Source organism: Carettochelys insculpta, chromosome 1 (genome assembly GCF_033958435.1).
Source record: "Carettochelys insculpta isolate YL-2023 chromosome 1, ASM3395843v1, whole genome shotgun sequence".
NCBI classification, from domain to species: Eukaryota; Metazoa; Chordata; order Testudines; family Carettochelyidae; genus Carettochelys; species Carettochelys insculpta.
The window spans coordinates 182,964,711-182,992,685 of NC_134137.1; the positions used below are offsets into that span (position 1 = coordinate 182,964,711).

Consider the following 27,975-nt stretch of genomic DNA (forward strand, 5'->3'; position numbering starts at 1 on the left):
TTCTGACCCACTTAGACCTCAACGAAGTAAACATGACCCTTGTCATTGGGGCCTGCTCGCTATTCATTGGGGGTTTCATGAAGGGCAAGGAAACAGCATAGTTGAGGTTTGTGTGTTTGTGTACAACCAGTCAATGCCCTTCATGCCCACTCACAAACATGGTTTTTCAAGGCATCCTGATTTTCAGTGCATCTTTCTGGGCTTTCCTGATTTCCCTTGGGGTTGGCTGCTGATAATTTCTTGCCGGGACTTCTGCCTCAGCCCCCTACGCAGGCACGAAACTTCCTCTCTGCCCCCACTCGCCTCACAAATGTTATGAAGAATACAGCAGAGCCCAATGACAAAGGTAGTGTTTACTTCATTGAGGTCTAGACCAGGCCTTAGAAGTGCTACTTACAGCAATAAAGACAGACTGTCTGAAGTGCTTTGGCTTACCAAGATAACATAGCAACAACCTAGAATACCTAAGATGTAAAATTTCTCATCCCTTGAAGAAAAATGGGGTTTTGTGGGGAAAGAAAATGGGAAGATTAGTAGATTTCCACTTAAAATGGAAATCTGACAACTCTGGAAATAAACTTGGGATTAGATCTCAACATCATCATATTACTGTAGAATACTGCAAGAAGGTGGTCAGCTTTGAATTTGTCTATTTAAATTTAAGTATTGGTGCAAACAGCAGAGAAGTTAAATTTAAAAAATTAATAAAAACTAAATAAAAAGAGGGGGAATTTGATGAGAAATTGTTCTACCTAGAGAAAAATTGCAAGAAGAAGAAAATTCCACTAAGGACAGCGCACAGACATTTCACCTCCGATGTTGTTGTTATGGGCAATAAGAAGGGAGCTGACATATAGCTGCAGCTGCTGTGACCTTTGTGACCTCTCGGAGAGCCACATGAAGATGTGCACAGCACAGGAACACATGATATTATTCACATAGTGGTATCCACACAACCCATTCTAAAAAGAACATTCTGATTCCAGAAAGAATTTGTTCTATCATATATTCCTTTTGAAAAGCCTGAGAAACATTAGACAAAATCTTTTCCTAAAATCTAAACCCCACAATTATTGTATTGTCTTGATTGACAGGAGTGCCTGTTGGACTCAAAGCACCTTCAGTGTTACGATAAACTCTACAGGTACCTACCTAGACGTGGTGTGTCAACACAAGCTTGTTTTCTAACATAATCGACGAGTTGGCCCAATCTATTTGAACTATTATATGGGACTTCATTATCACACAAGTAGCACCTGTCTCCCAAAAGGAAGCCAAAAGAATGCAATAACAAAACTGAGTTAAAATCATATTTATATGTGCATCCAATCACAACATTTAGAGTCATTTCTGAACTACTCCATTATACACATCTGAACATGCTATGATTTTATAACTATTTTCTTTAATCGGGCATTAAAAAAAAATCATACCAATTTACCTTCATTAAAATGTGCTAGTGATATGAGAGGTGGGGATCATATATAAACTCTAACTGTCTGAATGCAAGATGACTTTAGGGCCATTGTGCAGTCCTTACTCATGCAAAACTCAAATTCAGCGACAGTTCCGTCTGAATAAAGAAAATAGAGGACCAGGACCCAAAGGAAATTATTACAAATATCAGCAGATACAAAGATAAAAGTTGGAGTTTATTCTATCCAAACATGTACTTTGCGACATTTAGTTTGAGTGAGGCTTTAGCAGCAAGTATATTCTACTTGTCACGATAATATATAGTTTTATTATTTTTTGTATTACTGATACAGTTACATTTTTATTTCAATGAGAACAAAAAACAAATAAGTGTACCACTAGATCACTGCACTGTGTTTCACTTAATTTTGCTAAGGAAAGCCATACTGTTAGATGGAAATACTCTATTTAGCCACAGAGCAGACCCAACAGTGGGGCTGCATCTACACTGCCCCTCCCTTTCGGAAGAGGCATGTAAATGCAGTGGATCAAAAATGCTAATGAGGCACTGATATGAATATTCTGTGCTCTATTTGCATAATGGAATCCACTTGGAGCATCTAAAGTGCTGCTTTCAAATTAAAAACTAGTTATGTTGACAGGGTTCCTATGAAAGGAAACCCCAATTTCAAAAGCAACCTTCTTCCCGATTCATTTTGGGAAGACTGATGCTTTCGAAATTGGAGTTTCCTTTCGAAGGAACCCCATCCACATGGCTAGTCTTCAATTTGAAAGCAGCACTTTTGAAGCTCCAGGTGGCTGCCATTATGCAAATGAGTTGAATATTCACATCAGCACCTCATTAGTATTTGTGATCCACAGTATTAAATACCCCTTCTGAAAAGGAGGGGTAGCGTAGACGTGGCCTGGGAGAACAATGCAATCTTCCCCTACACTGTCCTGTCAACATACCTCGACCTTGACTTTGAGGAACCACCCATCCTGTTACTCGGTACAGACTAGCACTAACATACATGACTGAACAGAACTGCACTGACGTATCATCTGACATGAGTATATATCAAATACACTTATTTTGAAGTGGTAGGCACAAATGCATTTAGCAGATTTCAGGATTACAAGAAAGCATGGATTCACTACCATTTTGGGGAGCAGAGGAAGTTTACAATGAAGTTCTTTTTTTTTTTAAACTCACTAGAATCCCTAGTACTAAATCATGGAAAGAATATCTACATATAATTATCATTCAGATACCTATTTAGGAATCTACTTTTTGTCAACTGCTTTAAAACTTGGAAAAATTTTGAACAGGGTCTTAATCATTTAAATGGGCAACACATAGCAAAATCTTTAAACAGATATGTCTCTTTACACATCCTCTTCACGTGTATCAGCTAAAAAGTTTGAAAGAAGGAAATCTATTGTGAAGTTCTTTTTATAGACTATATAAGAGATTAATCTAAGATTTTAGCATCTCCTTTGTATGTTGATCACAACAAGAGATTTAAAGAATATACTTTTTGGCTTTTAGTTTTAAACACCCACTTTGCAATGAAATACTGTACTACACGAATCAGTTTAAAATTCTTCAGGAATTCAGTTGTTTTTACACCAGAAAGCCTGATAGTAGATGCAACATCGTTATGTCACACAATTTACAATATATTTTAAAGAAGGAAATTCTCTCTCACACACACTTAATTTAGTTGGCCATTGTCTAAATCACATAAGCAACTTTATGTAAAGAGCAAAATTACAATACGATCATTAAAATCTTAATTTACAACAAAACCGAAAGACTTAAAATTTATCAGCAATTATGTGATGTAACCTAAGGTATACATATATTAGTTATGTTCAGAATCAAAGTTTGTGTCTTAAGGGTCAGCATTAAAGTTTATCTTGGAATGCATAATATGAACATTTCACATCAATACAGTAATACCTGTGCTATCTGGCATTTACAATCCAGACAGCACTATAAATCAGCATTTTTGATCTTTAATAAGGTCCAGCTGGAATGGGACCAGCAGGCCCCCTACCTGGCTCCGTGTGATTCCCTGAAAGTGACAGCATGTCCCTGCTGTTTCTAGGTAGGCAGAACCACCATGGGAGCTCCATGCACTACCCCCATCCTATGTGAGCACCGGCTCTGGCCAGGAACCTCAGCCAACAGGAGCTGTGGGGGCTGCACATGCAGGCAGAGGCAGTACACAGAGTACAATACCTCTGCCTAGGAGCTAAAAGTTCATGTCACCACTAGCAGGAGGCCACTCAAAGTAAGCACCACCCCAATTCATCACCCAGAGACCTCTCCTGCACCCCTACACTCTGCCCCAAGTCTCCTCCTGCACGTCAACTCCCTCATCCTTTGTTAACAATTTTTGACTTATCGGTAACCCTGCATTCTCCCACTATGCCCGTTAAAGTTTTTACTATGTTGTCATTAAGGAAATGTATAAATACGGAAATGTTAATAGAATATTAACTAACTGGTCAGTGTCAGTCTTATCATGCATAGGGCCCTACCAAATTCAGGATACATTTTGGTCAACGTCACACTCACCAGACTGTAAAAATCATAAAGGTAATTATTTTGGATATTTAAATGTGAAATTATATTACAAGGGTTCTGACCCAAAAAAAGTTTGCAGGGAGGAGGGGAAAGGTGTCAGAAGATTAAGGGGAGCTGCAATACTGTTACCCTTACTTCGATGCTGCTACTGATGGCAGCATTGTCTTCAGAGCAGGGCAGTGGGAGAGTGGCAGCTTCTGGCCAGCAGCAAGGAAGGCATGATATGGTATTGCAACCTTTATTCCTGTGTTGCTGCCTGCAGAGCCAGATGCTCGGTCAGCAGCTCGGTCTCTAGTCACTCAACTCAGGAGGCAGCCACACAGCTCTGAAGGCAGCAGAGAAGTAAAGGTGACAATACTGCAAACCCCAACCAAACTCCTTTTAGGACAGGACCCCAAAACTGCAAATCCTCCCTCCCTCCAACTCCTTTTACTTCAGGACCCCCATTTTGAGAAATGCTGGTATTCCCTGTGAAATCTGTATAGAGTAGAAGCACACAAAAGACCAGATTTCATGGTCCATGATGCATTTTTCACGGTCGTGAATTTGGTAGGGCCCTAATAATGCTATAATGAAAGATTTTATTATTTAAGTAACATTAACACTTTTTTAATAAAAATATCCTGAATGCTTCAGTGCATTTTTTTGAGAAAATTACAAACAAGACACAAATAAATCACACCCCAGTTTATATTTTCTTCCAGTTATGACTTATGAGTGCTGCCTGACAAACTCACCACACACTCCAGTTGTCCAAACTGAGAACCAAACAATGGGGTTCTGATCTTGGTGTTGTATAATGCTTTAAAGCATGCTGCTCTTGAGAATTTCTGCCACAGCCCTATAACATTGATAACCAGAAGTGTCACAAAATCCAATGGACTATCAAGTGGAAAAAAATAAATAAATTTAGACTATAAACCAAATTTTAAAATAAATATCTAACAATTAGATAAGCAAATAATAAAATTAGTATGAATACCTCCTGAAGTTTATTTCTACAGAAAAAGTACTAGTTGGATAAAGTATAATTATCAAAGAGTATGGGATCTGAACACCTAACTGCCTTAGGTGCTTTTGAAAATCCCAAATTTAAGTTAAAAAATAATGAAAAAAATTATTAGGCATACAAGATTATAAATTAAGGAAGCCACATTAGTACTACACTAAACCATAACATCCTGCAACAGAAATATTAAATATTATTACAAGCAAAATAACCTGCACTTTCAAGAAGCAGAAATCATCACAATGGAGTCTGGTCCTTAAGTCTGCTAAATGCCTTTGTACCAAGTTTCTACATACTTATAGAAGGGATTCAGAACAGATGCTTTTGCCAGATTGCACTATATTAAATCATTTGTGTAGCAGGACTTCTGTCTACAAGCTTAACAGTAAATGAAAATTCAGATGGTTAACTCAAAGCTCTCTTTCTTAACTGTGTTATGCAGCGCAGAAGGGTGTGACACTGCACTCCATATGCTTCACAGTAATATTATGATATGGTTATGATATAATTATGATGTATTTTGTACAAGACTGAGCATGCAAGGAGTCATTTGAAAAGTTATGATTTGCTAAATATGATTACCCTATTTTATGTATGTATCATTCTTGTACCTAAAGTTATAAAATTGACTATAGATCTCTATTTCAAATGGACTTATTCTGGAAAGCACCCAGAGTCAGCTTTTCAAGTAAAAATGTGAAGAAACCTAATGGCTCATCAACAAACACAACAGGCTGAGCAGCAGTTTAATCTCCCTGAAATCACTCCAGATAGCCTGTAAGTTATGGCTGCTGTTACTCAGCAAGGTACACAATGGCATGTGACTAGGTCACGTGACCTTGGGCTCCATTTTGGGATCTCTATTTTTCCACAAACTGGTCTGAGAATCAAATTTAAAACAAACTGTTCCTGCCATATGCTAAAGAAATACAACAGGGATGGCTAAATTTATGGACCCTCCAAGCAGCATTACACCAACCTTCAGATGTTCAAGAGCTGGGCCAGGGCTCAGGGCTCCTGTCTTACAGGAAGTGCTTGACAGGGCTTAGGGCTTCAACCCTGTTCCTGGTGAAATCCAAAGCCCTGGCAGTGTGCCCTTGTCACAGAATGTGGGGGTCCCCAGGCCCTGCACCCCATCTGCAGTGAGGAGTGACTTTCACACAGCAGGTAGAACAGAAGGTTTATTTGGTGACAGGTACACAGCATAGAGCAGACTTGTCAGCACAGCAACCTGAAACAGTCAGTCCAATTCATTTTGGTGGGAGAAGGCTCTGGGGGCAGGGGGGAGCCAGGCCCTTGGCCCCCCTTTGTTTCTCTCCCCCAGCCCAGGCTAACTGCTTTCCAACTCCCAGTTCCAATTCAAACTACCAAGCTCCACCTACCCCCTTGGTCCCGTTTCCAAGAGAACAAAGGTGTCACCTATGAGCTCATATTAGCACTGTGCACTTATGCTGCCCAGCGAAACTTAGGCAAACTGCAGGGCATCAGGAAATGCATGCCACCTAATCAGGGGAAATAAAATCCCCGACACCCCACTTCGTCACAGCCCTGCAAGGATGAAACCTTGAGATTCTCCCTCCCCACTGGGCAAAAGCCCCTACCCTACCACACCACTACAAGCAGAGGTCCCAAAAGAGCTGCATGTGACACAAGCCACCGTTTTGCCACCCCCCTGCTATATAAGACAGAGAATGATGTCATCCCGTTTCACTCCCTAGCACTTCGCTCCAAACTTACAAGTTAAGACAAAAACATAAAATAAGCTTATTATCTACAACTAGATTAATATTGAGTGGTTGTAAGTGACTACAAACAAATCTTAGCTCAAGTAGCCAAGGACACTGCACTTCCTCTCTTTATTGAGGGGCAGGCAAAATGGGTAACAAATGCATATTGATTGTAGGTTAGAGGAGAGCAGGACTGTACAGCTCTGGGGTCCTAGGTTGGGAAGCTGATGGTTGTTTTGGCTATAGCCTCTCTATTGTTGGTTCATGAAGTGGCTGATCAGGGGGCCTGCATGCAGCTGCAGCTAGGTGTAATCCTACCCGTGTGAATGCGAGTGGAAGCGTAGGATTGGGTCTACAGCTTGCCACAACAGCCTGGTGGGTCAGAGGGCCCCCAGTTCTAGGTGGCAAGCCAGGTAGGATCCCATCACGTATTTAAAAAAATAAAATAAAAAAGGAGAAATACCCTATGGCCACATTTTAGACATAACCATATTGAAGGGCTTTCATCAGCTTCCTCCTCAGATTTGTCTTGTGTCTTATTGTCCATCTTGCAGTCCTGACAAATGGTCCACTCCACATTCAGCAATGCCTTTTTCAGATGGCCTTGTTCCAATCCCTTGCGGAGATGCTTACATACAGGTTCTACGAAACACAAAATACACAGATATAATAAGAAACAGACATTTTTGCCTAGTAGTCAATATAGGCACAAACTTCTAGATGTCACAAAAAAGGCAACAGGCCCTGAAGCTAAAAGGGCCGCTGCACAGTTAAGAACACAATGGCAGATGAGGAGAAGTAATTGGAAACTGTGGCAAAGATTTGACAAAGAGTGTGCATCTATCCTTTATTACTAGAGTTTGTGATCTAGGAATATTGCTGTACTGTCAGCTGTTGCTCAAGTGTGCCACCAATAGCATTTCTGAGCAAGACTGTCCAAATCTCTAACCAGATGTAGGTGAAAATTTCAGCTGGATGAAGACCCAGCCATCATAATCTTTGTCATTTCAAGACTAGATAACTGCATTATCCTCTGACAAAATTCAAAGCACGTGCATCTGGATTTTCCTCTCAGTGGTTAAACAAGGGTACCCACTCTCAGGCTTCCAGCTCCCTAGATCACCTCTCTTGGGTGGAGCCCCATAACCCCATGTCACTCTCTTTTGACCAGGATATTTCCAGGCCACACAGTTTCCTGATTATACTGTAAATTTTACCAGCACAGTCAGGCTCCCTATGCAGACCTGCTTAGCTTCTCTCCTCAGAGATGAAACACTGTGTAATTGCTACAGATGTAAGTTGCCACCAACTCTTTCTATGCAAGCTTATTTACTCTTTGTGTAAAGTATTACCAAGAAAACATTAAGACAATAAATTTAAGAATGTGAATTAGGAATGTTAAAATGGTTAACCGATTGAATTTGGGGCCTGCCACCCAGCCCACTGTCACCAGAGCTGCAGGATCCCACTGGAGTTCATCGGTTAACGGGCCCTTACCTCTTGCTTACCAGTACCCTTTACCAGTGAACCATTTAGCCACATCCCTAGAAAGAATATACATGCCTGCTAATAAACCTACCAAAGGTCGTGACAACTCTAGCACTTGCTCTGGCAGGAGCAAGCTTTCAAAACCCCACAAAAGGGGATACAAGTTCCTAGCAGCCTGCTTCAGAGAACTAGCGCCTAGTCTTACGGGGCATCAGTAATCTAAGACTTTCCAATCCCTTCCTAAGAGCTGGGGCCTTTCATGGACCAAGGGTTCTGTCTATTTGCTGGATCAGTAAGAAAACCCAGAACTAGTTTTAAAACCAGGTTATTTATCTAAAATCCTTCGTCTCTTGGCCCCTAGAAAATTCAGTCTGAGCTAGTATAAGCAAACCTGCGGGGGGGGGGGGGGTGTTGTTGTATCATTGGGCTAATAACTGAAGGAATTACGTGAGCACACACAACGTTGCACAAACACAATGCATTAAAATCAATTAAATAGGATTTGTGCAGGATACTATTATTTCTGTCACATTTTCTATGTAGAGCTACATCTTAAATCCACCAAGAAACTAAAGCTGATGCAGAATGTCAGCGATTATAGGCTGGTCTACACCGGCTATTTGCATTGGCACAGCCCTTTCTCAGGGATATGAAAAATCCACACCTGGAAAGAGACAGATATGCCCAGCTAACTTCCAGTTTCATCAGCACTTGGACAACGGAAGAATTCTTCCTCTGACTAGGTAAAGCCTCTTGGCAAGACGGATTACCTACAGCAGTGGGAGAACCGATCCCGCTGCAGTATTGAATATCACAGATGTAGTGTTTTAAGTGTAGAGATATCCTTAGATCAGCGGCTCCTCTCAGAAGAAGGATAAGAAACCAAGATTTTCACTGTTTACCCGTGAGAGTTCAGATGAAGTAAAAGACATCACTTTTGAGCAATAAATTACTAAAAGCCTCACAGGCTACCTATGCATATTGCCAGATGCATCAAATGTTTCTCTGCCAATCTAAAACAAGATATTCCATGCAGTTATTCTTCATGAGGGGGTTACTTTCCACATTTAACTAAAATAACTTAAATCTGCTGGCTTTTCGGGTAGAGTGTGAAATTCATCTATTTACCCAGGCTTTCACAAGAAGAAATGATCTAGTCACAGGCCCACAGAAATGCAGGACTGGAAGGGACCACAAAAGATCATTTAGTCCTGAAGTAGTAATATTTTTGTCAAGATCAACATTTCTCGGTCTACATATAATCAAAAATAATAATACCTATAAGTAAATGAAAATATGTTAGGGTCTGTTCAAAAGCATCTGATAGTCGAGATTTGGTCTGAAGTGCACCCATCTAGTCCATCTGAATACAATGATGCAGGGTTAATTAAACCTAAGTATATAATGTGTGCTAGTAAGAGGGATATTATTTGAGTTTGATTTTTTTTAAATGTCTAATTGGCTATTTCTGGGATTTGAATAAAGAAAAGCAGTTGGTTTTGCCTTTTTGCATAAGGACAACTTTAATTTACAGTAAGGTCTCAGACTACGCGAGAGTTCCATTCCATGTCCCCTCGTGTAACCCTTTTTTAGTAGGCATCCTTCAGTCTGCATAACCTATGGATCACGCCCTTTAGAGTTTCAATTGAGGACTTCATTTACAGCGTCTACTGTGACTATGAAGACCCACACGAGAGTGACAGTCCTTGCTGCATCTCTTGCAGATGTGGTGGGTGGCTGGCAAGTCCTTATTGTGCTTTCTGTGCGCTCGCTTCTCCTCTGCTAGCTGTGTGATCCTCACCTCGCCCTTCTGAAGGCCCTTGTGTAACCCCTGCCTCCATCTGCTGTGGTCGTCTGCTAGTTCTTCCCAGTTGTCCAGCTCGATGTCTACCTCTCTGAGGTCTCTCTTGCAGACATCTTTGTAGTGCAACTGGGGGCGTCCAGGAGGTCTTTTGCCAGAGGCTAGCTCACCATACAGGATGTCTTTTGGAATCCTTCCATCATTCATCCCATGGATGTGGCCAAGCCAGCGGAGCCGATGCTGCCTGAGGAGGGTGTGCATGGTTGGGATTCCAGCTCGCTCGAGGACGGCGGTGTTGGTCACTATGTCCTTCCATGATATTCCAAAGATGCACCTGAAGCAGCGCAAGTGGAAGACGTTCAGCCTCTTTTCCTGGCGGCCATACAGGGTCCAAGTCTCACTGCCAAAAAGGAGGGTGCTGAGGATGCAGGCTCTGTAGACTTGCATTTTGGTGCGAGTGTACAGCTTGTTGTTATTCCACACTCTCTTGCTGAGTCTGGACAGAGTTGTGGCCGCTTTTCCAATCCTCCTATTTGGCTCAGTGTCCAACGACAGGGTGTCAGTGATGGTGGACCCGAGGTAAACGAACTTGTGGATAACCTCTAACATACAGTTGTCAATGCTGATTGATGGGGATTCAGCAACATCCTGACCAAGTACGTTTGTCTTCTTTAGGCTGATGGTAAGCCCAGATTTAGCCTAAGTGGCGGTCCAGCTTTTTCCCCAGCAGAACACGTTCCGCAGCCGAGGAAACAGCACAAAGGTAAGTCCTGGGGTGTGGGGGGCAGCTGGGGAGGGTTAAGCCTGGCGGTGGGTTGGAGCCATGGGAGGTAGGGGGGGATAAGGCTGGGGTGGGTTAGAGCTACAGGGGGGAAAGGGGTGGAGTTAAGCTGGAGCTGTGTGTTGGACGGTGAGTCACAGCCCTTCTCGGGCAGTGAACCAGGACGCAGTGGGAAGTTGAACCAGAGCCGGAGCCAGAGCCAGGCATGGGTAGTGAGATGGCGGGGGGGAGGGGGGAAGACGGAGCCGGGGACAGGGTAGGGGGAGTTGAATTGGAGCCGCGTGGGGGAGTTTAAATAGGGGCAGGAGGATGGAAACAGGGCCGTGTGCAAGAGGTCTGAATTGAGCTGCACGTGGGGGGTTTAAACCAGGGCAGGGGGTGGAGGGTGAACTGGAGCCACGCGCGAGGGATGGTGAGCCAGAGGTGGGGGTGGCAGGTGAGCCAGAGCCACATGTAAGCGGTGAGCCGGCACGGGATGTTGAACAGGGACCAGGGAAGTTGAGTCGGAGTTGTGCCTGAGGGGTGGTGAGCTACAGCCAGAGGCTGGGGTGTGGGGTGAGCAGGGGCTATGTGCGGGTGGTGAGCGGGGGGCTGAGCCTGGGCCACGCAGAGCCAGTGGGGTTGAGCCAGGGCAGGGGGAGAGAGTTAAGCTCAACTGGAAATCATGCTACAGGGTTTACTGTAGGAATCGGGGTCAATCGCGTAAGAGCGGGGTCACATACTCTGAGTTCGCGTACTCCGAGACCTTACTGTATGTACAAAGAGCTTACAAGTCACTCTTTATGTTAGTCAGTAAACTGAAGCAAGATAAGATATTCCTAACAGGCAAAGAGAAACAAGCTTGGAAGAAATATGTGGTGGGGATTATACCAGTGCCTCTCGCTCAAATATTTAATGCTGCTTTGCATTGTTTATCTCCCTATTTTCTCATAAACTAATACTTACAAACAACAAATGCTTAAGGTCATAAATATAAAAGCTACAGTAAATTATTTCATATAAATAGATTTACTGAAATATTTTATTTTACAAAGCATTTTAATCCATTGTTAATATTCATTGCATTTTCTTTTGCCACCATACGCTTTCAGAGACTTTAAGTAACTTCTTTTAAAAAGCTACATTAATGTCTGTTTAATTCGAGCTATTTTCTCTAGTATCTTTCCTTAAAGTAATTATTTTTTTTGTTTAAGTCAACGAATAATAGCTTTAAGATCTTCCTCCTTTGTCTGGAGCAGTTGGCAAGACGATAGCCTTAGACTGTAAGCACTTCAAAACACTGATTCTGTCTTGCTGTATGTTTGTACAGTGCTTAACATGCAGGAATTATGAAACTGACTAGGGATTCAGGCTGATACCACAATACAAATGCTAAATAACGATACAAACTGTGATGGAAATTTGTCTGCACAGGTTAAAACACTAGGGCTGTGGCCACACTTGGTCAAAACTTCGAAATGGCCACGATAATGGCCAAATCTAAGAATACTAATGAGGTGCTGAACTGAATATTCAGCACCTCATTAGCATTCGTATGCTGCCGGCAGCGGTGCTTTGAAAGCGCTGCTTTCAAATGCGCACAGCTCGAAACGGCTTCACGGGGGGTCCTTTTGGAAAGGAGCTCACACATTTCGAAATCCCCTTATTCCTCTCAGTTGAGGGGAATAAGGGGATTTCGAAATATGTGGGGTCCTTTCCAAAAGGACCCCCGTGTAGCTGCACTGAGCCACACGGGTTCAAAAGCGGTGTTTTTGAAGCGCTGCAGCTGGAAGCGTGCTAATGCTAATGAGGCACTGACTATTCACTTCAGTGACTCAATAGTAATCTTCAAAATGGCCATTAGCATGGCTTTTTCAAAGATTTGTGCCAGTGTAGACATGGCCTAGGAAACTTACATAAAATGGGAGGTTTGTCTACAACAATTCCCAGTGAAAGAAATTTTTGGCTTAAAAGTCTTGCATAGCCAATACAACCTAAAGTTATGTTACTGACAACTTCCAGAGTTACTTATTTTCTGTAAATTATTGCTCAAAATAGAAATTGAGACAGAAATATTACAGGTGAGCTGACCTCTTTTAGGAAATTGGGCAACCTTGCCTGAGCCTGTTTAGCCTACCTCCCTGTTGAGGGGGCCAAGGGCTGATACCAAGTAACAGTCATATAACCTCCAGCTCAGTTAAGGAGAGAGTTTCAGAGGTTGATAATGACAAGACTTGGCCCATAGATGATTTCCCTCTGGAGAACTGACTTGCATTATGGCTCTCCAGCGAGGGAACTGACCAAAGAGAATGCAAGGGAGACTAGGTTGAGGTCACTGTAGGAAGAGGCCCTGGGAAACAGAAACAACATTGTTTGGAATTCCACACTGACAGACTGTGGCATTAGGACCCTGGATAGGAAACTTACATGACAGGGAGGGAAAGTAAGCTTAGGTCGCCACCTACGGCACTATTTAGAGAGGAATATGGAAACACCATGTAACAGTGGGGTAAATGGGAACACTGAATAATTATTTCAAGCCTAGTGGAAGGGCATACAAACAGAAAAGCTACAGTTTAAGGAAAACAAACCTTTGAAGCAGCCTTGAGATCCTGAAAAATGAAGCTAGAAGAAAGAATTATGCTCAGATTGTTCAGAACTTCATTTTACTCAGAGAGAGGGGTGGACTTTTGACCAGAAAGTCAAAAATTTTATGGTAGCCTATAAGTGTATGGAAGCCAGATCACAGTGAGGAAACTGAGACAGCACTGACCTCCATAGCCAGATGGACTATGATGCTGTTACTACAAAGAATAAACATTTTTCTGAAATACCATACACATTTACAAGTAAGCATTTTAATTTGTATCTTTTTACTGTTAGCACACCAATCCACCTACAATTGAAAACATACATAAAAAAAATCCATAATCTAAGTATAAATCTATACTTGTCATCACACATACAGGACCTGTTTCTATAGGCCCTTAACAGAAGGTAGGTCTCATGGGATTTCCATGTGAACTGAAATGACAATTTGGAAAAAAAAGAGTTTCAGGATTGGACTTGTATGACAGTATATACTTAATCTTTATTATTTTATTCTACTATAGATTTCATAGCAAGCTTAAGAAGCAACACTGAGGCTGACGGATTTAAGTTTCAGTTGGAAAACTTATTCTTTACAATCAAATTTTCAAAGAAGTTAAAGTGACTACTGAAAATGCGTTCTGCTTATTAATGACTTTTCAAAGCTTCTCACTTTGAAGACAAATTAATTACACTTCTTCCCCAGCACACATAGGCCTTTCTGAAAATATTTTGTTGTGACACATACCCAAAATATCCTGAGACTCATCAGCCTGTAGGTTTTTTCCCTTTGTTCGTTTCTTTCCCATATTAATGCTTTGTAGTTTTTCTTATGCACAACAATTGCCTAAAGGGGAAAAAACATATCAATGATTCTACTTCTGTGAGGTTGTACGAAAGGCAGCAACAATCTGACAAATTAGTTTTAAATTAACTGAATTTTAAAGGGACATGAATTCATAGCATTTTTGTACATTACAGCTCATGCACATTTAGAACCCACTTCTGCAACTAGATCTGAGCCCTAAGGTCAAGCAAACCTCAGGTCAAAGTTGCAAATGTCAGCTTTTAGTTAAATCACAGTAGTGCATTTCTAGAGCTGTCTGGGTTGACCTCTATCTTGCCAGCAGAATGAGGCATACGAGAATAGGTAGGTATTAATTGAATTCATGTCATGGCTGGATAGACAAGTCAGGCAGGATCTCCTCAATGCTTCTAAACTATAAAATACTATTTATGTAGTCTTAAAGGGTGTGGTTGAGACCCAAAAGTTTGTTAAGGTACTGAAAGACTTTAAAAATACACCTGCCACAGAAAGAGAATAGGACTTTGACATAGATAGAACTATTTTTAGAATAGGATGTTCACCCCACTATAACTTCACTTTATGCAGTCTGGTACAACAAGAATAGGACGTGCCTGTGATACAGATGCAGACTTAGTTACCAACAAATGGCAAATGTCCCATGTAAGCGATACCCGCTATCCAGATATATAACCTCTTTCTCCAGCAGCCTTCTCTCTAGTTTTTTTCCATACACGGTTAGAATAAATTTTGTTGTGTGCATCAAGGCAAATGTGGGGGATGTGCACCAGTCATACAAACACATGGGTGACTCTGGGCACTCTGATAATCAGCAGGGTGGCTCTGGAATCTTTCCAGGCAACCTCCCAAGCACTCCATTTCCAGGGAACACTGCTCTCTAGGTATTTCTCCCACCACCGTGCAGGAAATGAATATCCTTGAAAGAGCCTCACTGCTCACAGGACAGAGCATCAGGCAGCACACAACATAGGCTAGGTTTATACTAGCCATGGAAGATCGAACACTTAGGTTTGATCTTCAGGAGCACCATTTTGTGCATGTGGAAGTGGCTGTTCTGGGACCAACATCAAACCCAGAACTCCTTGCGAGCCACAAGGATTAAGAAATGTCAGTGGGAAGAGCACTCTCGTTGACATTCTGCAGTGAGGACAGGGACCAATGTCGACAGCTGCAAAATCAATTCTAGGTACTCAACTGGTGTATCTAAAATAGTACAGCAGCCATCAATATTCAGCGTAAGCGTAGATGTAGCCACAGACTCTTTGCTGCACACTTGTCCAAGGACCCTGAACCCAGGTGGGCTCTTGGTCTCTGGGTGCAACAAGACCCTGCTGCCATCGCTGCAAGAGCTAGGCACGTTACTGCACCCCTTGAGTCCAAAGTGGTTTCCTTCACACGAAGGGTTTGCAGCTAATGTCAAGGACTCTCAGCCCGATCCCCCGCTACAATTTGTTCCAGCCCCTTACGCCCAGCCCCACCTCCCGCTGCTGTACCAGCCCTGGAAGGGGCCTCGGGCAAAGGCTGCTGCAGCTGGCTCCCCGCCCCAGGCAGCGGCCACACAACACCGCCTACCCGCTCACAGCAGGGACCAGCACCGCATCTGCCAGCTCCTGTCCCCAGCGCTGCTGCCACAGCCGGCCACCTCCTCTCACGCTACCTTGGAGTGAAGCTCATCGCACCACGCGGCGCAACCCGCTAGCTCCGATTGGCTAGTCAGCCTCGCTTGAGCCCGCCTCCCGCCCTTGACTGACAGCCACCAGAACCAGTAGCGAAAGCCCCACAGCCCCCTGCCAGCTCCGCACCAAGGGGGAGATGACATGCCGCAGGCCCGGAAATGTCTCGGTAGCTAGTGGAGGAATAAAGTAGAGGAAAAAACCTGGCGGCGTCCAGGTGCGCTCGCGAAACCCAAGTCCCTGACCTCGGTGTCGTGAAGCGAATTGTTTTACGACACATAATTCTCAGGGTAATTTTACGGCTTCCATGCCCTTCCAGCGGCTAAGCTGTGAGCGTGACCAACCAGTACTAGAGGGCATGGAACACGTCACTTCCGGTGCGTTGCACAGTGGGAAACTGGAAGACAGTTGAGATGATTCGCCCAGGACCCGCGAATCAGGAAGGGAAAGCCCTGCCGCGCATGCGCGGTAGCTGAGTGCTCGGTATGGCTTAGCCCAGGGCGCAGGTGCAGTTTGAGGGGTGTAAGTTGTGGGTTCTGTGTGGATACGCGGGTGGAGGTAAAGGTTGTGCGGAGTAAGCGGCCCAGGTCTGTTGCCCCGGAGAAGTGGGGGAGGTGGGAACAGGTCTTCTTCGGGCTTGGGTGTTGTTCCTTTCGCCAGCCTAGTAAAAGATCGGACCTCACCCACTTTGTCCCTTTAGCATTTTGTGGCTGGGAGAACTAGAAGTACAGCACACTGCGGGCTCAGGACTGATTGACTCAGGTCCAGCCCTTACAAAAATCTTACGGACATCCTTAACTTTGCACACGATTGGTTCTGTCACTGAAGTCAATTTAATTACTCACTGTGCTTAAAATTAAGGCTGTGTATGTGAATATGTGCAAGACAGGTCTAAAGTCATAGTCAATCATAGTCAGTCTTTGCGCATATCTGCATTACTAGCCGGGAACCTGCTGTAGGTTTGGCATAGACTATGGCTCTGCTTTTTAGGCTTTGGTATGTGTTGTTAAAAATGTAATTTGTTCCTCTTTCTAGAATGGGTCCTCCCATAAGAATAGTAGTGCTCATGGTGACAATTAACAAAGCTGGAAATCCATTGTGAGATCTGAAGGTCCATAGAGATTGTTCTGACTTGTGTGTCATCACTTGCATAGCTTTCAGTAATTGGAATTTAGTTGCACATTTGGTTGAGTTGTAAGGCACAATAAAATTCATCACACCCTCCCATGTCTGTATTAGTTTTGGAGGGCTAACATTAACTAATACAGTGTAGCAGATTTCTCCGCTCCATTAAATATGTTTTTAAATGCACTTTGAGCAGATCCAATGAGCAAGAATGTACCATTTCTAACATCACTTTTCTGACCATAATTGCAGTTTGATGCTTAAATTGTCACTATATGCTTTACGTCTCTAAATGCTGTTGGAAAGACAGACCGCTAAGCTTATCCTTACCCAGCACTGCAAACGCCAAAACAACACAAAGGATGGAATTCAAAATTCCACTGTAGTACAAAGACATATGAATTTGAAAACATAGGGTGAAATCTTCCCCTGTTGAAATCAATAGGATGTAATGAGTGTTCCCCATGATTTCAATAGGGCAAAGATTTCAGCCACCATTTTTATATTCAAGTATTGGTGGGGTAGCCATGTTAGTCTGGATCTGTAACAGCAACGAAGGGTCCTGTGGCACCTTATAGACTAGCCAAAAAGTTTTGAGCATGAGCTTTCGTGAGCACAGACTCACTTCATCTGATGAAGTGAGTCTGTGCTCACGAAAGCTCATGCTCAAAACTTTTTGGTTAGTCTATAAGGTGCCACAGGACCCTTCGTTGCTGTTACATTTTTATATTGGCGTCACCCTGCAAAACCTTATCTGTCCAGCTCACATGAGCACTCTGATTTTGGTGGGATTACTCTTATAAATTAATATTAAGTAAGAGTCTCATGATTGGGTCTTAAATTTGTGCTTATGTATGTCTAAAATTGTTTTCCTGATTTCTTTATTTAGGTAACAGGTAAAATATGGCCAAAATGAATAACCAGGAAGAAGCTGAAGTACAACTTTCTGAGTTAGACTTACTCTCTAGTATGTTTCCTGATGAGGATGAGTTTATTGTGACTGACCAACTGGCTGTAGCAGAACTAAAACAATATATTGATAATAAGACATCAGAGATTCCCTCTTCAAAAGTTCAGTTTACAATTAACATAAAGCTAGAAATTGCTGATGCCACTATGGTAATGTAGTCATATTTTTTAAAGGAAAAAAATATAACATTTCAGATCAGATTTTAATGCTTTTTTTGTTTCGTTTTGCTTTTTAGGTAATGCTTTCCTTAGCATGTGCTTTACCACTTAACTACCCAGCTGTTCTACCAGAAATAACTGTCAGGTACTGCATATTTATAAGCAAGGAACTAAAAGCTAAAATTTAACTAAATCGGTACAAACAGAATTAGGGTCCTACCAAATTCACAGCCATGAAAAAAGTGTCATGGACCATGAAATCTTGTCTTTTGTGGGCCTTTACGTTATATTATATGGATTTCATGGGGCAAAGGGAGGAAACCAGTGTTTCTCAAATTCTGGGGGTTCTGACCCAAAAGAGAGTTGCAGGGGGGTTGCAAAGATATGGGGAGGGGGACCCGTACATTTATGGTGCCCAGACAGTAGCAGCTGGTGACAAAGGGTCCAGTTCTGAAGCAGGAGACCAGAAGTAAAAGTGGCAATACCATACCATGTTGCCAGTCAGTAACTGCCTCTCTGTAGCTCCCCAGCTCTGAAGGCAGTGCCACTTCAAACAGCAATGCAGAAGAAGTAAGATAGCAGTATCACAACCCCCGTTACAATAACCTAGCAACTCTCCCACAACTCCTTTTTGGGTCAGGACTGTACAATTACAACACAATGAAATTTTAGATTTAAATAGCTGAAATCATGAAACTTACAATTTTTAAAATCCCATGACCATGAAATTGATGAAAATGGTCTATGAATTTGGTAGGGCATTAAACATAATAGCAAGAGACAGGCAGCCCCAAAGAGCACAAAGTCTAAATAAACAAGACGGAAAAAAGTGTGGCAAGAAAAACAGAGATGAAGTGGGTGGTTTAGGGTTATACAGCTGGTGGGTGACACAGATGAGATTAGAAAAATGAGGTGTGGTAGCTCCCACCACAATGAAGTTAGTGTGGCTTCAAGTAGACAGTGGTGGTCTCCTTGCATGGATAATTTTACAGGACTAGTGCCCAAGTAAGAAACGTAGTTTCAGATTCCCAGTGGTATTTCAGCAGAAGTTAGGTGCCCAATTACCTTTGAGAATCTGGCCCATAGTCCACCATGACAATACTTCCAGTCTGTTCTAACCTAAGAAGTGAAAAGTTGTTTGATTAAGCTCATTGTTCATCTAGCAGAATGTTGTTTCATACTCACTGGCCTGCATTATTTCTCTTTTAGTATTTTTGTGTTTCTGTTACATTGTATATCTCAGAAAACCACTACCCTGATCATCATCAGTTCTTGTCTGGATGTTCCCTGTTTGAAATTTACAGATATGTAGTGCTATACATGAAATGTGCAGTTAGCATTCCATTGAATGGTTGAAATGTGATTGTCTTAGCAAATACTTAAATGTGTTAGCCAAATAAATACTTTTGTAGAGGTAATTCTAATAACATAATTTTTAGAAATTTTGATTTTCCCACCTTTTAAAAAATATGCTAACAACACATGATAACATTTTTTCCTTAGGTCACCATCATTAAGCCGAACTCAGCAAATTCAGCTGAACACAGATCTAAAAACATACCTGAAGAGAAACTGCAGTGGTGAGGTCTGTGTATTAAATGCGAGAGAATGGGTGAAAGATCATGCAGCTGCTTATATCGACAAGGAGATTTCATCTTCGTCAGTGACAACATTGAGGACTATAGAGCCAGAAGATGTTATTTTTACTAGATTATGGATCTATAGTCATCACATCTACAACAAGCATAAAAGAAAGAATATTATTGATTGGGCTAAGGAGCTCTCTCTGTCGGGGTTTAGCATGCCTGGGAAACCAGGTGTTATTTGTGTAGAAGGCCCACAGAGTGCTTGTGAAGATTTCTGGTCAAGGTTTGCTTTTTATATACTATGTATTTTGTTTTTAAATAACATTTGTGATTAGAATATTGTGCTTTTTATGTGGTGTTTCTGTACATTTGGTCAGAAGATAGGCAGCTTGTAAGAATAGTAAAATCTACATCTTGTGTATGAAAAGTAAATATTTTATATTTTATCACAATGCATATACATCTGCCACTTACAGCCTGCAAAGCGCTCTCTTTGACTGCTGTATGCTTTGCATTTCTTCATCCCTCCTCTTTCAGCTGTATAGTCTCAGAGAGGTAGCTTTCCTAGTCTGTGGCTTCATAAACAAAAAAGCAGTTCTATAACACTTTAAAGACCCACTTCTTCAGCTCTTGAAAATCCCGATGAATGATAACTGATAATTGAGATGAATAGAATTTAACAAAGAGATAGGAAAAAAAAAAAGAAAAGAAATAAAACCTGATGAATCACCTTGATAGGTCAGAGGTGTTGGGGGAAAAGGGCAGAAAAATAGTTTCTGCAAGTGTCTGTTAAGTTAAGTGGACCTTAACTCCAGATTACAAGGGGAGATATCTGAATTTGAGTTCATTCTCATGCATCTGATGAAGCGGGCCTTTGCCCACCAGAGCTCATGCTTCAAAATATCTGTTAGTCTATAAGGTGCCACAGGACTTCTTGTTGTTCTCAAAGATACAGACTAACATGGCTACCTCTCTGATAATTCTCAAGTTTGACACTTTTCACCTTAGACTCAGCAAAGATATCAGTTACCGTATGCATTACAAGGACAGGCAGACCACTTAACTTAATAGACACGTGGAGAAACCATTTCCCCACCCCCGCCACCTCCATTCTGATTTGTCAGCTTCTTTTCATTTTTTTTCTATCTCTGTTAAATTCTTTCCATCTCACAGAGAGATAGCTGTCTTACCTTCACAAAACAAAAACACAGTCATGTAGCACTTTAAAGACTAACAAAATAATTTATTAGGGAATGAGTTTTCGTGAGGCAGACCCACTTTTTCCTATCAGATCCATCTCGCTTATCAGTTATCATTCATAAGGATTTTCCAGATCTGAAGAAGTGGGTCTGCCCCACAAAAACTCATCACCTAACAAATTATATCATTATTCTTTAAAGTGTTCTAGGGCTGCTTTTTCATTTTGTTTCAGCTGTATGTCAGTTGTATATCAAAAGTGTGTTGTACCAGTCTGGTTAATATTTTTATATTGCTTGTCTTATTTGTACTTTTGTGTAATGTAGACCTGGTTTAGCTCTGCCCATTTAGTAATAAAGGAAAGGGTAAGAAAATTCCTAGCACAGACAAGGTGGAGGTATGCAATTATATTTAAATCCCAGCTTTAAGTCCTACTAAGTGTCTTTGATCACGTGAGAGATTTGGATGTAAAGAAACAATGTTCTGGTTCAAAGAATAGCAACGAAGGGTCCTGTGGCACCTTATAGACTAACAGAAAAGTTTTGAGCATGAGCTTTTGTGAGCACAGACTCACTTCAGCAGATGCTGGTCTTGAAAATCTGCAGGGCCAGGTATAAATAAGCCAGAGCTAGGGTGGGGATAACAAGGTTAGCTCAGTCAGCAAGGGTGAGGCTTACTACCAGCAGTTGATCTGGAGGTGTGAACACCAAGGAAGGGGAAGCTGCTTCTGTATTTAGCCAGCCATTCACAGTCTTTATTTAAGCCAGAGCTGAGGGCGTCGAATTTGCAGATGAATTATAGCTCAGAAATTTCTCTTTGGAGTCTGGTCCTGAAATTTCTTTGCTGTAGGATAGCTACTTTTAAGTCTGCTACTGTGTGGCCTGGGAGATTGCAGTGCTTTCCTACGGGTTTTTGTATATTGCCACTTCTGATATCTGATTTGTGTGCGTTTATTCTTTTACATAGAGACTGTCCAGTTTGTCCAATGTATATAGCAGAGGGGCATTGCTGGCACATGATGGCATAAATTATATTGGTAGATGTGCAGCTGAATGAACCCACGATGGTGTGGCTGATCTGGTTAGGTCCTGTAATGGTGTTGCTGGTGTAGATATGTGGGCAGAGCGGGCAACGAGGTTTGTTGCATGGATGGGTCCCTGAGTTAGAGTGACTGTGGTGCGGTGTATAGTTGCTGGTTAGGATTTGCTTCAGGTTGGCAGGTTGTCTGTGGGCAAGGACTGGTCTGCCTCCCAAGGCCTCTGAAAGTGGGGGATCATTGTCCAGGATGGGTTGTAAATCCCTGATGATGCGCTGTAGAGGTTTTAGCTGAGGACTGTGGGTGATGGCTAGTGGTGTTCTGTTGGTATGTCTCTTGGGCTTGTCCTGTAGTAAGAGGCTTCGTGGCACACGCCTGGCTCTGTTGATCTGTTTTTTCACTTCCTCAGGTGGGTATTGCAGTTTCAAGAATGCTTGGTAGAGATCCTGTAGGTGTTTGTCTCTGTCGGAGGGGTTGGAGCAAATGCGGTTATATCATAGTGCTTGGCTATAGACAATGGATCGTGTGGTGTGTCTGGGATGGAAGCTGGAGGCATGAAGGTAGGCGTAGCGGTCAGTAGGTTTACGGTACAGGGTGGTATTGATATGGCCATTGTATATTAGCACCGTGGTGTCCAGGAAGTGGATCTCCTGTGTGGACTGTTCCAAGCTGAGGTTGATGTTGGGGTGAAAGTTGTTGAAGTCCCGGTGGAATTCCTCCAGAGTCTCCTTCCCATGGGTCCAGATGATGAAGATGTCATCAATGTAGCGTAAGTAGAGATGGGGTGTTAGTGGACGAGAGCTAAGGAAGCGCTGTTCCAGGTCAGCCATGAAAATATTGGCATATTGAGGGGCCATGCGGGTACCCATAGCTGTGCCACTGATTTGAAGGTATATATCGTCGCCAAATCTGAAATAGTTGTGTGTGAGGATAAAGTTACAGAGCTCAGCCATCAGATGTGCTGTAGCATCATCAGGGATACTGTTCCGGACAGCATTTATTCCATCTTTGTTTTCAACACAACACTGACCAGCACACCATTACACAGACACCCTCCCAGCAGCACAAGAAGAATAACTCCACGTGGACTCCTCCTGAGGGTAGAAATAACAGTCTGGACCTATGTATAGAATGCTTTCACCGGCGCGCACAGGCAGAAATGGTGGAGAGACAGCATCGTTTGCCTCACAACCTCAGTCGTGCAGAACGCAATGCCATCCCCAGCCTCAGAAACAACCCTGACGTTATAATCAAAGAGGCAGATAAAGGAGGAGCTACTGTCATCATGGACAGGTCTGACTACCAGAAGGAGGCTTCCAGACAACTCTCCAATACCAAATTTTACAGGCTACTTTCCTCAGATCCCACCGAGGAATACACTAAGAAACTACACCATCTGCTCAGGACACTCCCTACACAAGCACAAGAACAGATTTATACCAACACACCGCTAGAGCCCTGTCCGGGGCTATTCTACCTATGACCCAAGACCCACAAACCTGGAAATCCTGGATGCCCCATCATCTCGGGCATTGGCACTCTCACTGAAGGACTGTCTGGTTATGTGGACTCTGTCCTCAGACCCTGTGTCACCAGCACTCCCAGCTGTCTCTGAGACACCACTGACTTCCTGAGAAAACTGCAAGACATTGATGACCTACCAGAAAACACTATCCTAGCCACTATGGATGTAGAGGCTCTCTATACCAACATCCCACACAAAGATGGAATAAATGCTGTCCAGAACAGTATCCCTGATGATGCTACAGCACATCTGATGGCTGAGCTCTGTAACTTTATCCTCACACACAACTATTTCAGATTTGGCGACGATATATACCTTCAAATCAGTGGCACAGCTATGGGTACCCGCATGGCCCCTCAATATGCCAATATTTTCATGGCTGACCTGGAACAGCGCTTCCTTAGCTCTCGTCCACTAACACCCCGTCTCTACTTAGGCTACACTGATGACATCTTCATCATCTGGACCCATGGGAAGGAGACTCTGGAGGAATTCCACCGGGACTTCAACAACTTTCACCCCAACATCAACCTCAGCTTGGAACAGTCCGCACAGGAGATCCACTTCCTGGACACCACGGTGCTAATACACAATGGCCATATCAATACCACCCTGTACTGTAAACATACTGACTGCTACGCCTACCTTCATGCCTCCAGCTTCCATCCCAGACACACCACACGATCCATTGTCTATAGCCAAGCACTAAGATATAACTGCATTTGCTCCAACCCCTCCAACAGAGACAAACACCTACAGGATCTCTACGAAGCATTCTTGAAACTGCAATACCCACCTGAGGAAGTGAAAAAACAGATCAACAGAGCCAGGCGTGTGCCACGAAGCCTCTTACTACAGGACAAGCCCAAGAGAGAAACCAACAGAACACCACTAGCCATCACCTACAGTCCTCAGCTAAAATCTCTACAGTGCATCATCAGGGATTTGCAACCCATCCTGGACAATGATCCCCCACTTTCACAGGCCTTGGGAGGCAGACCAGTCCTTGCCCACAGACAACCTGCCAACCTGAAGTAAATCCTAACCAGCAACTATACACCACACCACACTCACTCTAACTCAGGGACCCATCCATGCAACAAACCTCGTTGCCCGCTCTGCCCACATATCTACACCAGCAACACCATTACAGGACCTAACCAGATCAGCCACACCATCGTGGGTTCATTCAGCTGCACATCTACCAATATAATTTATGCCATAATGTGCCAGCAATGCCCCTCTGCTATATACATTGGACAAACTGGACAGTCTCTATGTAAAAGAATAAACGCACACAAATCAGATATCAGAAATGGCAATATACAAAAACCCACAGGAGAGCACTGCAATCTCCCAGGCCACACAGTAGCAGACTTAAAAGTAGCTATCCTACAGCAAAGAAATTTCAGGACCAGACTCCAAAGAGAAATTTCTGAGCTACAATTCATCTGCAAATTCGACGCCCTCAGCTCTGGCTTAAATAAAGACTGTGAATGGCTGGCTAAATACAGAAGCAGCTTCCCCTCCCTTGGTGTTCACACCTCCAGATCAACTGCTGGTAGTAAGCCTCACCCTTGCTGACTGAGCTAACCTTGTTATCCCCACCCTAGCTCTGGCTTATTTATACCTGGCCCTGCAGATTTCCAAGACCAGCATCTGGTGAAGTGAGTCTGTGCTCACGAAAGCTCATGCTCAAAACTTTTCTGTTAGTCTGTAAGGTGCCACAGGACCCTTCGTTGCTGTTACAGATCCAGACTAACACGGCCACCCCTCCGATACTTGGTTAAAAAACTTTTAGCAGGTATGTGTATGTTTGATTGGCTGATGAGTTATGATGTGTATAACAGATATCTACCCAATTGAAATTTGTCTGTATTTTTTTTACTTTACTTTCATAATACCTGTTTCATAGCATTGTATAAAATGTGCTACATTTTATGAATTCATGTTTCCCTAATTGTTTTCAGAGTCAGAAGATTAACATGGAAGAGAATTTTAATTCGCCACAGAGAGGACATTTCTCTCGATGGGTCACATGCTGAGATGCAGAAACAAAGGAAATTCTCATCTTTTGAAGAAAAAGTTTTTGACGCACGTGGTAGCAGAGGAAATCATATGGATCTGGGGCAGCTGTATCACTTTTTAGATGAAAAGGCGTGTGCTGATGTTTTTCAGATGTATTTTGGAGTTGGAGGATGTTAGATCAGCAAGGATTCAATCATGAATCTGAAAAATTATGTGGCAGTCTTGGATAGATGATTTTTTTCCACTCTGAAATAGTTGATCAGTGAGGGGAATGATTACTTCTGTTTTATAAAGTGAATTCAGTTTTCCATGAAAATGAGTATTTGTTTAAATAACAGTCATGAAAAAACCAACATGAATGCTTTAGTATAAAGATATTTTTAAGAAAAAGATATAAGAATGTTACTTATAAAAACAACAGTAATAAACCACCAAGAATCTTTTGAGAGATGTACACAATTTATAATTTGAATTATTAAAACTTCACTTTGGAGAATAGATTATAAGTATGTAATAAAGTAAAAAAAAAAAAAGTCCAGATATTTGTAAAAAAGTGTTAGTTTGGGCAGAGATACAGCACATCATTATAGATAAGGGATTGTATTTATATGACATGGGAAGGAAAACAAACATGGATGTGTGATTTTTCAATGATTACAGTTATTTTGAACAGGCATCTCTGTAAAGAAACATTTTCTGCATTATTGAGCAATGCATTTATATATACTACCCAGGAATGTTTTCATTGCAAAAAAAACAATTATTATTTACTGCTTATAATACTTTAATTTGAACATGATACAGGTTGCACCTCCCTTGTCCAGCACCCTTGGAACCTCAGTGGTCCCTGAGGAGGGATTTTGCTGGACCAGGGGAGATGAATGCACCTTGGTCCCTGGCCGTCCTCACTTGCCTGCTGCAGCAGGCACCCTGGCCCTGGCTCTGCCTGGAATGCCAGCCCCGCTTGGGGCTGCTGTGGAATGCTGCCTCTTGCCGCTGTCCTACTGCCCCCTGTAGGGCTGCCAGGAGGCCACCTTGGGTGCTTTCCTGCCCAGGTCCTCTGGTCCAAGAACATCTCTCATCCTGCTGGACGAAGGATGTTGCCAGACCCAGGGAATTCTGGTTTACGGAGATGCAGCCTGCATTATGTCAAGGTAAGGCTAAGTCCACCAAAGCCTTACTCATGCAAATAGTTTTATTGACACCAATGGAAACAGTCACATGAAAAAGGACTAGTTACATGAGAAGAAAAATGCTTGCAAGACTGGGCCAACAGATAAAACACACTGGTTGCCCTAACAAGTTTATAATTGATCAGATCAAACCATTTTTTGTATAATTACTCGTAGCAGCTGAAATCGAAATAATAACTATTCACATAAGAAAGATTTTTTAGGATCAGACTGTAATTTTTGCATCAGATTTCAATAAATTCATACATATTAATTCATAAGAAAAGATTGAACTGTATTATTTTCCTATCTATCGTTGCCTACATGGTAAAGAACTATGAAAGTTGTGTACACTTAATAAGCAGCATCCACCATTATGTATGATGGCAATTAATATGTTAGCAGTTGAATCCATTAATAATCTTGACATTCAGATTACTTCTATAGGCAAAAATTGGTGAGACAGCTTTTGTGGAGGATCTTTGATTTCAGCTCTCAAGACAATTCTGTTTCGTCTTTTGAACCCTGTTAAAGTGTTGGCCATTTATACTAGAATGGATCTACTTAAGATTAATGAAGTTATATGAAGAGTACTAGGGTAGTACTGTATTTTCAAATATGGTAGTAAAAGCTATGATTTTAAAAAGATATATTAGTTTGAAACTATGGTAATATAATTATGAAGATACAGCAGCAAATACTACAAGTGTTCATTTCCCATTTATTGAACACCTTTATTCAGTATGCTATAGATATTTTAAAATATTTTTAAGGACTATCAAGCTGTCTTGTTTCTGAAGTAAAGTGCTCCAAGTACATCAAAATGTACATGTTGTATATTCATGTTTTAAGTACTTTTATGCATTGATCAACTGAAAGGCTGCCATGGAATTTTTACTGTCCTTTCAGATTTCTCTCTTATGTTTCCATTGATATTAAAGTGTAATTGTCTCATTTAAGTAAATTGAAGAACTTGTGTTAATTTCAGTGAGTTTTGGATCAAGCCCTACATGAAGACTTAAAGGTATTAACCATCAAATGGTGGATTGTAATAGTGTAGTGAAATGTGAGGGATATGGAAGTCTCCTGTGTCTACATGCTGCTATCTCTGGCTCAGTGGTAATCAGCCAGCACCCAGCAGCTGGGAAAGTCGAAATGGTGGTGAAGGAAAATCCTACATCTGTGAAAAGCAGTGTTATCACCAAATCTTGTGGCATGTGTTAGTGTTTTTTTTCCCCCCTTCAAGACCCATCTCCTGGAATCCAGTGATTCAGCTGGAGAATGTTAACTTTT

General features: G+C 42.2%; 2 protein-coding genes across 11 annotated transcripts in view; one reads left to right on the top strand and one right to left on the bottom strand.

The window, feature by feature from the left end:
* USP16 (ubiquitin specific peptidase 16) overlaps positions 1-16,223 on the bottom strand; it is a 31,276-nt gene extending 15,053 nt beyond the window's left edge. For 3 of the 8 annotated variants that reach the window (XM_074997256.1, XM_074997247.1, XM_074997201.1), the window contains exons 1-5: positions 15,785-15,881; positions 14,135-14,233; positions 7,212-7,390; positions 4,750-4,853; positions 1,153-1,256 (exon numbers count right to left, since the gene is read on the bottom strand). In XM_074997256.1, the coding sequence (XP_074853357.1) occupies positions 1,153-1,256; positions 4,750-4,853; positions 7,212-7,390; positions 14,135-14,195 (448 nt within the window). In that variant the 5' untranslated portion in view covers positions 14,196-14,233; positions 15,785-15,881. Of the gene's footprint in view, positions 1-1,152; positions 1,257-4,749; positions 4,854-7,211; positions 7,391-14,134; positions 14,319-15,784; positions 15,950-16,014 lie in introns of those variants that run through there. The other 5 variants (XM_074997204.1, XM_074997219.1, XM_074997228.1 and 2 more) reach the window with 5 other exon arrangements.
* A 150-nt stretch (positions 16,224-16,373) lies between these two features.
* RWDD2B (RWD domain containing 2B) lies at positions 16,374-27,096 on the top strand. Of its 3 annotated transcripts, none has more exons than XM_074983453.1 (5): positions 16,374-16,407; positions 17,900-18,129; positions 18,216-18,283; positions 19,642-20,007; positions 25,453-27,096. In XM_074983453.1, the coding sequence occupies exons 2-5, from the start codon at positions 17,914-17,916 to the stop codon at positions 25,685-25,687; spliced, it is 885 nt and encodes a 294-aa protein (XP_074839554.1). In that variant the 5' UTR covers positions 16,374-16,407; positions 17,900-17,913; the 3' UTR covers positions 25,688-27,096. The 3 variants fall into 3 exon arrangements, with proteins under 3 accessions (XP_074839554.1, XP_074839553.1, XP_074839555.1); XM_074983452.1 differs by lacking the exon at positions 16,374-16,407 and adding an exon at positions 16,413-16,472; XM_074983454.1 differs by lacking the exon at positions 16,374-16,407 and adding an exon at positions 16,426-16,443.
* The last annotated feature ends 879 nt before the right edge of the window (positions 27,097-27,975 follow it).